Source organism: Canis lupus, chromosome 24, assembly GCF_048164855.1.
Source record: "Canis lupus baileyi chromosome 24, mCanLup2.hap1, whole genome shotgun sequence".
NCBI classification, from domain to species: domain Eukaryota; kingdom Metazoa; phylum Chordata; class Mammalia; order Carnivora; family Canidae; genus Canis; species Canis lupus.
The window spans coordinates 30,138,335-30,151,095 of NC_132861.1; the positions used below are offsets into that span (position 1 = coordinate 30,138,335).

General features: G+C 36.9%; 1 protein-coding gene across 2 annotated transcripts in view; it reads left to right on the plus strand.

Moving 5' to 3' along the window:
- The window catches only part of KIF13B (kinesin family member 13B), a 200,005-nt gene that overhangs the window by 127,216 nt on the left and 60,028 nt on the right, over positions 1–12,761 (plus strand). For both annotated transcript variants that reach the window (XM_072796102.1, XM_072796103.1), the window contains 7 exons: positions 249–422; positions 2,677–2,834; positions 4,181–4,313; positions 8,929–9,075; positions 9,715–9,744; positions 11,280–11,379; positions 11,953–12,079. In XM_072796102.1, coding sequence (XP_072652203.1) covers positions 249–422; positions 2,677–2,834; positions 4,181–4,313; positions 8,929–9,075; positions 9,715–9,744; positions 11,280–11,379; positions 11,953–12,079 — 869 coding nt within the window. The remainder of the gene's footprint in view (positions 1–248; positions 423–2,676; positions 2,835–4,180; positions 4,314–8,928; positions 9,076–9,714; positions 9,745–11,279; positions 11,380–11,952; positions 12,080–12,761) is intronic.

Here is a 12,761-nt window from a genome sequence, read left to right on the forward strand (position 1 = left end):
TTGGCCTCTAAATGCTTGAAAATATCCCGAGTTTATAGTCAAGGTCATTGTTACCATGTGTCAACCTCTTACTAAACACGACAGTTCTTGTCAGCATTACGCAGTTGAGGAAATACTGCCCAGAGTGAAGGGAATTTGGTCAACAAAAACCAGTAGTAATACAGCCAAGACTGGGACCCATATCTAATTCAAGGTACTTATTATTGCACCTTTTCTGAGTTAAAAACAGAGCCTCACTTTTCCTTCAGGTTAAAATACTCCAGGCCACTGGGTTGCCACAGCATCTGTCCCACTTTGTGTTCTGCAAATATAGCTTCTGGGATCAGCAGGAGCCAGTAACTGTTGCACCTGAAGTGGATACCTCCTCCTCCTCTCCTGTCAGCAAGGAGCCTCAGTGCATGGTTGTCTTTGATCACTGCAATGTAAGTTGGTTTTCCAGACATGGTTAACATTTGATTACTTAGGTAAAAACAGGACTGACTGTAAAATGAGCATTATTTTGTTGAATAATATGGTATCAACATAGATCTTGAATCAGAATTTCTTAGAGTGTGGTTGGAGTCAAAACCTGAAATGTCATCAATACACTAGTGGTACACCTTAAATTAGCACAGTGTTATATGTCATCTGTATCTCAGTAAAGCTGGGCGGGGGGACGGAACACTAAAGTGTCAGTGCTCCTTAACTCCTCCACAATAAAAATTTACTTTTATGTCAATATATATACAGCTGACCCTTGCACAACACAGGTTGTAAATGCATTTTCTTTTCCTTTTGGTTTCCTTTTTTAAAAAAATATTTTACTTATTTTTAATTGACTAGTTTTTTAGGGAGGGAGGGGCAGAGGGAGAGAGAATCAAGCAGGTTCCATAAGGAGCCCGGAACCTGATGTGAGGCTCAGTCTCACAACTTTGAGATCATGACCTGAGCCAAAATGAAGGGTCAGATGCTTAATCTACTAAGCCACATAGGTGCCCCCCTTTTGGTTTTCTTTCTTTCTTTTTCTTTTTTTTTTTTGTTTTCTTAATAATGTTTTCTTTTCCCTAGCTTACTTTATTGTAAGAATACACTACATAATATACATGACATATAAAATATGTGTTAATCAACTGTTTATGTTATTGGAAAGACTTTCTGGTCAATATAGGCTATTAGTAGTTAAGTTTTTCGGGAGTCAAAGTTAGTGTGTGGATTTTTGACTCCACGGGGGTTTGGTACCTGTTATCCCCATGTTGTTCAAGGGTCAACTATATGTGTGTGTGTGTGTGTGTGTGTGTGTGTGTGTGTGTGTATACACACACACTCAAATGAATCCATGTTTTGTATAAGATTATTGGAGAAATTGTCATCTAAAAAGTTTAGGAAACTAGTGTTTTAGAGAAAGTGAAGATAGAAAAGAGACAAAAATGTACTTTATTGAACACTTAACGCTCTACTAAGGACTTTGTTATTCTTTCACTTGATCTTTACCACAGTTGTATTCAATGATAGTATTTGTTTGTTTTTAGCAGAAGCAGCTAGTTCAGAGAGGTCCGTTTTCCCATGACTAGTAATTAGAAGAGTCAGGATGGTCAGACTCTAGATTTTTTGTTTCTACTATACCATAGTTGATCCATCTCAAGTTTTTTGAGGGAGAGGTCTCTTTCTAATCTCTTTTAAACGTAGAAATACCTTTAGTGTGTTAAAGATTGAGAGAGAGAAAGAAAGTGTATATTCTATGACTTTTTACAATAAACTGTTTTGGAGCTTAATGCTTACTATAAAATGCTGTCATATGTGTCTTGTAAAGATGGACAGATTAAGAGAATTTTTAAAAATTAGATTTTTTTGTATTGATGATCATTATTTATTTCCTTACTCTATTAGTGGAGATAATTAGCTTCCTAAAAGCTAGAAAAAATTGTTGTTCTAACACACTGCTCCCTTATTGCTTCTAATAACTTTTATATCAAGACATTGTAGATCATTGTTGGAATTCTTTTTTTTTTTAAGATTTTATTTATTTATTCATGAGAGAGAGAGAGAGAGAGAATGGCAGAGACACAGGCAGAGGGAGAAGCAGGCTCCATGCAGGGAGCCCGACATGGGACTTGATCCTGGGTCTCCAAGATCAGGCCCTGGGCTGAAGGCAGCGCTAAACTGCTGAGCCACCCAGGCTGCCCTGGAATTCTTAATATAATTATTTATACTTTAAAAATGGCTTCCCAAATATTGCTAACAAAATAAAACACAATACTGGTTTTTCATAATAGATTTTCTTTCTTTTTTTTTTTTTTTATGATAGTCACAGAGAGAGAGAGAGAGGCAGAGACACAGGCAGAGGGAGAAGCAGGCTCCATGCACCGGGAGCCCGATGTGGGATTCGATCCCGGGTCTCTGGGATCGCGCCCTGGGCCAAAGGCAGGCACCAAACCGCTGCGCCACCCAGGGATCCCCATAATAGATTTTCAAAGTGAAAAGTATTTTAAAAAATCAGGGTTAGACTTATGTTTAAAGTCAAGAACCTTAGACCATCTGAGCATTCATTATGCATGTTAGATGATAGTTCTGTTCTATAATTAAAACATTTTTTTTTCATTTCTCTTCTCCATGATGAAGTAGCTATATGATGGTGGATATAAGTAATCATAAAGTTACCAGAAAGTATTTCCTTTCTATAATTACTTTTTTTTTCAGGAGTTTTCTGTTAACATTACTGAAGACTTCATTGAGCATCTTTCAGAAGGAGCATTGGCAATTGAAGTATATGGCCATAAGATGAATGATCCTCGGAAAAACCCAGCCCTGTGGGATTTGGGGATTATTCAAGCAAAAACACGTAGTCTTCGGGATAGGTGAATTTTAGATATCCTTCTGGTTCCATATATTATTTTATTTATTTATTGTTTAAAAAGATTTTATTTATTTATTCATGAGAGACACACACACAGAGAGAGAGAGAGGCAGAGACACAGGCAGAGAGAGAAGCAGGCTCCACACAGGGAGCCCGATATGGGACTCAATATGGGACTCGATCCCGGATTTCCAGGATCAGACCCTGGGCTGAAGGTGGTGCTAAACCGCTGAGCCACCCTGGCTGCCTATTTTATTTTATTTTTAAAGATTTTATTTATGTATTTGAGAGAGAGACAGAGATAGTGAGAGAGAGCATGAGCTGAGAAGGAGAGGGAAAAGCAGGCTGCTTAGTAGGGAATCTGACATGAGGCTTGATCCCAGGACCCTGGGATCATGACCTGAGCTAAAGGCAGATGCTTAACCAACTGAGCCACCCCAGTCCCCCTTCCATTTATAATTTTAAAGAATTGCTAGAGATTAATACTGCCATTTATAAAGATAACCCTTTCCTGTGCGTTATCAGTATCCCAGGGATAGATACTATTGTTTCCAGGGTATTTATAGCACATTTAAACTTCTTGGAGGAGTGAACTTTGAAGAGTGATGGAAGAGAAGTTAGTTAAGAATGAAGAATGAATGAATTTTTGGAGAATAATTGCTTATTATTCTGAATTCTAATTAATCAACTGTAGGGAGGATGGATCAAGATATACTCTAGAATTCAGGTTTTACTTATTTTGACTTTAGCACAAAGTTCTTTTGAAATGCCATCAATCATGGAAGGAGGCAGGCTTATTTGTTGACCAGGATTATAAAAAGGAAGAGTTAAAAGGGAATGACTGAAAGAGCATGGTTTGTGCTTTCCATCTTACTATAGAAGAGAACCAGATGTTCTTTTTTTGCATTTAGAATGTTTCAGTAGATCCTAAACTAGACATTGAGTTTTTTTCTTGATTCTGTTATTAATCTGAGCAAAGATGCTTGTCAAGTTACAAAATCAAGCGTATATATCACTACCTTTATCTATGAAAAGATAATCACTGTACTTGCTTTTGGGCCTCTGATTACCATATTTGAACCACTTTGAATAGATTGGTGAATAGATTGGTGATTATCATACCTTTTTAAATGAGATGAAGGAACCATTTCAGTTCTGATGTTAAATTTGTTTTGTTTTGCTTTTAATTATATTTGCTAGTATATTAACTCACTGAACTATAGGTCATTCTATTGAATTATTCTGTTTTGACCTCATTATCATTGTTAGTTCTCATGTGAAGGATCCTAAGCTGCCTGTATTGAAATAGAAATGTATGATTTTCCAAGAACTTCAACTATTTCCTAGATGGAGTGAAGTTACCAGAAAAGTGGAATTCTGGGTCCAGATCTTGGAACAGAATGAGAATGGCGAATACTGCCCTGTGGAAGTAATTTCTGCAAAGGATGTGCCAACAGGAGGAATCTTTCAACTCCGGCAGGTAACAAGATTGTGAAAGTTATCATTTTGAATGTTAACATTAAATTCTTTGGCACTGTAAGGCTTAATATTGGATTCCTATTAGCAGAAATGTCAGATTGGTGATAATGAAATCTAGACTAGCCAAGTCCATATTTTGTATTAAAATTGCCTCCTATTTCATGTCTGTTTTCTTTCATTTTAAAAAATTTTACTAATTATATTATTTTAAAACCAACTTCTTTTAGGTTTAAGTAAACAAAAAGATAAGCTTTAAAAGATGACTCAGTATTAAATTGCAGGAAACAATGGAAACATATCAAGCAGCATTAGAATATTTCTAAAGATTCTCTAAGGAGAAACAATGTGACATGGCAGAAGGAACAAGCACTTCACAGTCTAGTAACATGCTAGGGTTCAGTTTTGATCTCCCCTGGCTTAGCCCTAAATCTGCGACCAAATTCGGTGACCTCTCAGAACCTTTCCTTAGAAATAAAGTGGAGGTGTGATGATAACATCAACTTTGTATGACTAGTATGAGGTTAGAGGTACCATATATGAAGCACAGTGCTTGGTACTTGGGAGGTGAAAGGGCTCTTTTCCTCCTAATACCAGTCAGTTCTCTAATTCTCTGCAGGCATCAACTGAGTGTCCTACAGTTCAATTTGGTTTAGACCTAGCCACCCGAAGTTAGTGTCAGATACCACAGGTGTAAGGGCTCAGATTTAAGCATAAGGTTGCCCTCACTTCAGATGCCAGTTCCAAGTATTGGGTTCTCAGTTCTTTCCAACTTGGCTGCAAAGTTAGGAGTTTGCCCAACTCTTCTCCCCTTTACTTACTATTTCTAGTTTTTTTAAAAATAAAGGATACGACTCAAGAATAATAGACCAATGGAGGAGATTTGTGGGACAAAGTATAGTAGGAGGGATAAAGAGCTTGCATGTCCTCTCTAGATGTTCATTGGATGTTTATTATGTTTCATAACTGATGAAAGCATTGGCCATGGGTGATTAACTCAATCTCCGTCCCTTCTCTGCTCTGTACAGAGGTTTTGGGATGGGGCTGACAGTTCGAAACCTCTACTTCTTCTTCTTCTTCTCTTTTTTTTTTTTTTTTTTTTTTTTAGGATTTTATTTATTTGAGAGAGAGAGACAGAGAGAGCATGAGGCATGAGCAAGGGGAGTGGCAGAGGGAGAAGGAAAAGCAGCTTCTTGCTGAGCAGGAGCCCGACATGGAGATTGATCCCAGGACCCTGAGATACTGTGACCTGAGCCAAAGGCAGACGCTTAACCAGCTGAGCCACTCAGGCACCTCCCCATACCCCGCCCTGTTCCAAACTTCTAATCAAGGCTTGTTTTTGTTTTGTTTCTGGCTACCAGCTCCCTTCCTGAAGCTATCTAGGGGCCTACCAAGAATTGCCAGGTTAAAAGTTCCATCATTAAAAGATGCACCTATAATCATTATCACGCAGGAAGTTTTGAGTTTTAGGAGCTCTCTGTCAGGATCTGAAGACAAAGACCAGATGTCTTCTATATGTCTTCAAATGTGTTAAATAAATGCAGCTGAGGGGGTGTGCATAGGTGGCTCAGAGGTTGAGCATCTGCCTTTGGCTCAGGGTGTGATCCCAAGGTCCTGGGATCAAGTCCCGCATCAGGCTTCCTGCAGGGAGCCTGCTTCTCCCTCTGCCTGTATCTCTGCCTCTCTCTCTGTGTCTCTCATGAATAAATAGGTAAAATCTTAAAAAAAAAATAAATGCAGCTGAGTAGATATGAATACCTGCCAGAAATCAATGTAGCTGAGAAATATGTGGGAATTGTCACTTAACCCCAGGCAGATTATAATCTGTCAAGTTTCTATGCCACCAGCTAAAGAGAAATTATCTTAATAGAATTTACATTGAAGATTTGGAAAAACTCTTTTTTTTGCTATACTTTACATTAATTTGACATTTAGTAGAATATTGTCTCCTATGATAGTTTCTATAATTTAGAACAATGGTAAACTATTAGAATAGTTCTTAAAAATGAATGTTGAAATCATTCAAGGTAGAATGTGAGAAAAGATTAAAGGGAAAAGAAATTTTGCTTAAAAAGTTTGCTCAAATATTTAAGTTTCTGAATGTTTTAGTAGGAAGGTGATAAGCACTTGTTCTCTGACCCCAGCAAATAAATTCTAGCAAATTCATTCATGTATGGGCAAAGAACTAAATCAAAAGGAAATTAGCTTAAATTATAGCATCAGATATATACATAAAATAGGACTCTTAAGGGTGTGAAGAACATCTTTTTCTGAACATCTGTTGAAGCTATATATATAATATATCTATCTATCTGTCTTCTTTGGATGCCTCAGAAATTCGTTGCCTGGAAGGCAAGACCAGATCATTTTCTGTGGTTTAGTATAAATAGAATATATAAGGATTTGTCATATTTCTGACAGCCTTTACTACTCAAAGTGTTCAAAGATGCATTGAGTTCATCAGGAAAGGTTTTTTGAAAGATGTGAGTCTTAATCTGGGTGCTGAAGCAATAATGCAAAAGCTTTTTTTCATACATAAACAGCAACAATAAAGTTATAGTAGTTGGAATTAGGTAAGTTTGGGGAGAAAATAACATGTAGCAGTAATCTGGAAAGCAGTAACACAGGTTATAGAAGCATATGTGGCTAGTTCATAGAATGACTTGGATGGTAGGCTCATTTGAATTTAATGTATTTCAAAACCAGAACCTACTGTTCTTGAACAGGAAAACAGCAGAGGAGAACTGATTATGTTAACCATCTGAAATTGCTGGTTTTGTGGTTAACAAATGCTCAAATATTAGTAGTTACAGGAAGTTCAGTTCATTAGTTTAAAGTGTACTGTTTAAAGCTTTTTCTGTGGCACAGTGAGCTGTTCCTGGATCTTGCCTACCTTGAACCTCCAACCCCCCAGTGCCTGTACTTCCCCCTTCCAGTGTGGATGCACACAGGGAGTAGGCTACTTTCTGTTTTAGGCAAAGTAAACAAAATGTAGCTAATTGAAATGACTAAACTGTTTTAGACAATTAAAATGTTTCCTGAGGTACTCTTTCCACAAAATATCTGATGCATAGTCCTTGGAAAATATTAAATCAAAAGACATCTGTAACCCATCTCTTCAAATCTAGCCTTCTGATTAATGATTGCCTAAATTGATTTCCCTGATAACGCAGAGCTCTTGGGAATTAAAATCTGATGGGAGAAGGGAAGAGTAACTGACTTGAAATTGTATATTCAAATTCCATTGTTCAAATTCTGTTTTACATTCCTAAAATTTATAAACCAACTTTGAAGTCAGTAATTTAGGAACATGGGGTATCTTCTTTTAAAATACTTCTTCATTGTAAACATACAGGGTGGCATAAATATTATTAAAATGTGTGTGAGAAGGAACAGTTTCTCTCTGTTCAGTTCTTCATTTTACAGCATGGTTTTAAATTATTTGGGATTAGAGCAGTGAACCCAGGATAGTTGTTATCATTCTTATTTCTGACTCTGCTTATTTTTAAAAGTAGATAATACTATGTATATTGGGTTTGGTAATCCACTTAAAAAAAGTCGGGATGCCTGGGTGACTCAGTGGTTGAGCGTCTGCCTTTAGCTCAGGGCGTGATCCTGGGGTCCTGGGATCGAGTCCCACATCGGGCTCCCCACAGGGAGCCTGTTTATCCCTCTGCCTGTGTCTCTGCTTCTCTCTCTCTGTCTCTCATGAATAAATAAAATCTTAATTTTTTTTTTTTTTTTCCTGAGAGAGACAGAGGAGGCAGCAGGGGGAGAGGGAGAGAGAATCTTAAGCAGGCTCCACACCTAGTCCAGATACCAGTGCAGGAGTCAATCTCATGACCCTGAGATCATGACCTGAGGTGAAATCAAGAGTTGAATGCTTAACCGACTGAGCCACTCAGGTGCCCCAATCTCTTTAACTTAATATATCACGTATATTTTTCTATAGCAATATTTTAATGACAATGTAATATTTTATTATATACATCATAGTTTAAACAGTTGTTAATATTATACATTTATTTGTATCTAGTTTTTTGTTATTCTTAACATTGCTTTAAGATTCCTTATATACATATATGATTATTTATTAAAAACAGATTCTTAGAAAGTTGAATTGCTGGGTGAAGGGTTAGTTATACTTTTAAGGCAAAGTGCCTTGCAGAAAGCTTTTACCAGTCTGTTTTCCCACCAACAATGTATATAATTGCCTGATTCGTAAACTTTGGGCAGTATCAGAAATTGCCTTTTTAAAAGATAATTCTTAGTTTAGTAAGTGAAAATAAAGGTGTATCGTGCTTATTTTAATTTGTATTTATTTGATTGCGAGTTGGACAGTTTTATTGTCCCTTGCTTTTTTGCATTTCCTTTGTTAGAATGTTTCCTCTTAATGTTTCTTTTTATTGAAAAAATATGCAAGCCATATAGTCCATGTCTTTCTACTTGCTTAAAAGGTAAAATTTTTTTCCTGATTAGTTTTTCAATTTGTAGTTTACTACTTTTAAAGCTGACAGTGTCTCCAAAGTTAAACACTTTTTCAACATCAGCCTGTAGGGGTCTCTCTAAACCAAATTTTTGGAAATTACACTGATTTTAAGAATTGTGTGTTGATACAGGGACAGTCCCGGCGAGTCCAAGTGGAAGTGAAGTCTGTGCAGGAATCTGGGACTTTACCACTGATGGAAGAATGTATATTGTCTGTTGGCATTGGATGTGTAAAAGTTAGAACGCTCAAATCCCCCAAGACTCATGAGACTTTTCATGTAAGTTTCTGTGCCAGGTATGTTCTTGTTGAAAGACCTGATGAGATGAAAGAGTCTTTTGGAACCTGCCAGAAAACTACCTTCCATGAACAATTCTTCTTTCACTTTTCTTTAATATTTTATTGTTTTGTTTTTGTTTTTGTTTTTTTACACTATATTACATTTGCATAGAGTCACTGCACCCATACCAGACTGTTGGTTTTGCCCTGGTATATAGCAAACTGAGGGTTAAGACATCACAGTCTCTAGAAATTCCTCAGTTGCCTACTAGTGATTAACTTCCCCTACTACCGACCTTCTCTGCAAAAACCCCCTACTGGCTTATAAAGACTGTTTGCCAGCAGGTGTTTGATTTCTCCTGGGGAGTGGGACTATAAACCCAGCAGGGAAAGTATTGTACTGGTTCCTGAAAAGGTCAAATGAGTGTTCTTCACTTTCCTATGAGAAGCTTAAGATTTTACTCCAACTTCCTGAAAATGATAAAACTGAGAATGAGGGTGAGCATGGGTGGGAGATGAAATAGTATTTATTCATTAAATTAGAAAATAGAAGGTATTGGGAAGAGGTTGGTTGTTGTGGGTAGCTTGATTCTTGGAAAAAATAATTGTTTTAGTTATCTGTAATATATTTTTCTTCTAGGAGGAAGAGGAGGACATGGACAGCTACCAGGTAAGGAAGCACCTTACCATCATGAGCTAGATTACACATTCCTGAGTCCAGTCGTACTGTTACTTAAGAATTAGACAATTAATTTTGAATCAAATACTGCTTTTTTTTTTTTTCAAATTAAAACAGAGTTTTGCAGACTTTAGTGTAAAAATCATTTGTGACTGTTATCCTTTTCCAAACGTGGAGCTCCTCATCCAAGTTTCCCACAGATCTATGTCCCCAGATCCTTTTCCTTGCACTTTCTTTCCTTGAATGGAGTCATCCACCCTCTTCCCTATAATAGCTGTCTTATACTGAGCTTCTGTCAAGCCACACTGCTTAGGTATTTTCCATCTTTTAAACCAGGTCTCCCTTCCCCACTTCAAACAGTCACACAACTTTGGTTTTGTCCAACTCCCCTCTTCCTAATCTCCTGCAAGATTTTGTTTATGTCTGTCAAGTTCTATCTTGTTAGTCTTGCTAGTCATTGTTTAGGACTGTCAGAGCTCTTCGGATCCTGATTATGTCATCCAGCGTAGTCACTCTCCTGGTTTTGCATCATTCTAATTTGATAAAAATGTCTGCCTTCCTATAAGTGACTGATAAAAATATTGGATCAGATAGGGTTAAATACAGAGTCCTATGGCACAACAATAGAGATTTCTTTTAAGCTGACATTATTCCATTAATCCCTGTTCTTTGGATGTGATATTTCAGTCATTTATGATTTCATTCAAGTAGATTCATTGCACATTTCTCCATCTTGTCTACAAGAATGTCATGAGCTATTTGGTTAAGTGCCTTAGTGAAATCCAGATACACACTATATCCTCAGCATTCCACTGATCTACCCAGTTTTGTTAACTTTATTATAAAAGGAAATGAGGCAAGATTGGTGTACAGTCAAGTGTTGGCTGGTAGACTTCTTAGTCTGTTGATAATGCCCCCTCTGTCCTCCAAAAATGCCCCCACAAGAAACAAGGGAGAGAAGCATTTATATTTTACTAGTGAAACACGTGGAAGGCTAAAACAAGTTAAGAAATTGAAGGAATTCTTATGATGGTTCACAAAGGTATAGAGTTGAAGATTATTGAGTAGTATTTGTGATTTTTTTAAATTGTACTAATTTATTAATTTTTAAAAGTAATACCTATGTTCAGTGTGGGGCTCAAACTCACAACGCCAAGATCAAGAGTTGCATGCTCTTCTGACAGCCAGCCAAGTGCCCCAATATTTGTGATTTCTATCCAGCAAAGGAGCATCACAGATCTTAGTTACTTGGAGTTCTGTCCCTTGAACCAATAGAAATAAAACTGGTTCTGGATATCAGAGAATGCCCTTTCAGAAGCTGTCTTGTTCCAGAATAACAGTGCTTTGGTTTCTGGAACTTTCTGTTCTGAATAATGATTGGAGTTAACTAGTAGTGGTCATAAAGATCTTGATTGATGTATAATACTTGAAAATTTTGAAACCTTAGAGTAAGGTAAATGGAGCATTGGTTTCAAATATCTTGTCTTGAGGTTATATTTGCCATAATTTCCCTTGTTTCCTTTTAGGATCGGGATTTAGAGAGACTGCGAAGAAAATGGCTAAATGCATTAACAAAACGTCAGGAGTACTTAGACCAACAACTGCAGAAACTTGTCAGTAAACATGGTAGGAAAAGCAAATTGAATATTTCCTCCCCCTGCCCAAATCTGTGCATAATTAATCTCCATTTGCAGCCACATAAATTAGAAGTAGATGAACACATCAATAATGAGGATGGCAAGAACATAGGAGTGTTACTTATTTTTATCATATCCTTTCAGAGTTACATTTATTTAACTGTAATGATGTCTTTCTATAGGTCTCCCCCCACCCCCAACAAAGAGAGAAAATACAGTATATAAACACTGTCCTTCAAAAATAAATTAAGGAGGATGCTAATGTTCTTGATTTCTTACCCAAAGGCACTAGAATCTTCTAACTCTGGAAGAAATTATTCATGTGCTGGTCCATGTTGGCCTTCCATGAACCTAAGATGGCCTTTCTGTAAAAGTACACCAACCTTTTCAGCTTATCATTCATTTTTTATTGTGATTTTTATCACTAATTAGGGAAGTAATAAATTTTTGGTGAACCATTATCAACCAGTAACTGAAGTACAGGCAAATCCTATTGATACGCAGGATGAAAGTGTAAATCAGGTGAGAAATCTGTATTTGATCCTCATTCCTGATGTTCTAGATAAAACAGAGGATGATGCTGACCGAGAAGCTCAACTTCTAGAGATGAGGCTAACTCTGACGGAGGAGCGGAATGCAGTAATGGTGCCCTCTGCTGGCAGTGGCATTCCAGGGGCCCCAGCAGAATGGTATGAATGCTGTCACATGCCTTCTGATGTTCCAGATACTCACTGAGCTGCCTGCTTTCTGTGTGAATTTTGCCTATGTTTCAATACATGAAAGACTCATCATAGTACTGGGGAAACAAGTTTGAATTAGAGGAAGTGTTAAATTATTTTCATGAGTTGGAATAACTATGGCCTAAAACTGTGTTTTATTAAATAATATTGTTATTGGCCCAAGTAATTAAGATTTCTGAGAATCTAAATCAATATTTAATACCACTGCACTTAGCATTAAAAAAAAGTTAATATGTTAATTACTTGGGTCATTCCCTTAAAAGACCATTTGGTCATAATAAAATTGCATCTCCAGGAGTTTTTGGTTTTGGTGCTGGCTTAAACTGTACTGTCAGCAAATGTTCTGTGCCAGTTTATAGAAATTAAAAATAGTAAATTCAGGCATATGGGGTCCTTAGGTATATAATTTTTTAAGAAAGTAACTTTAAACAAGGGAGCTTCAATTATAAACAGGTACATGTATCTTATAATACTGAATTCTAGTATCAGAACATATGATAATTATACACGAGAGCACCAGTGAAAAGAAGCAGCAGTTACAGGTAGGTCTTTGGGAGCATCTCTAATGTGAAAATATAACAAAAACATGATACCCACAGTTATCATTGGCTTAACTTGTAATACTTCTCAG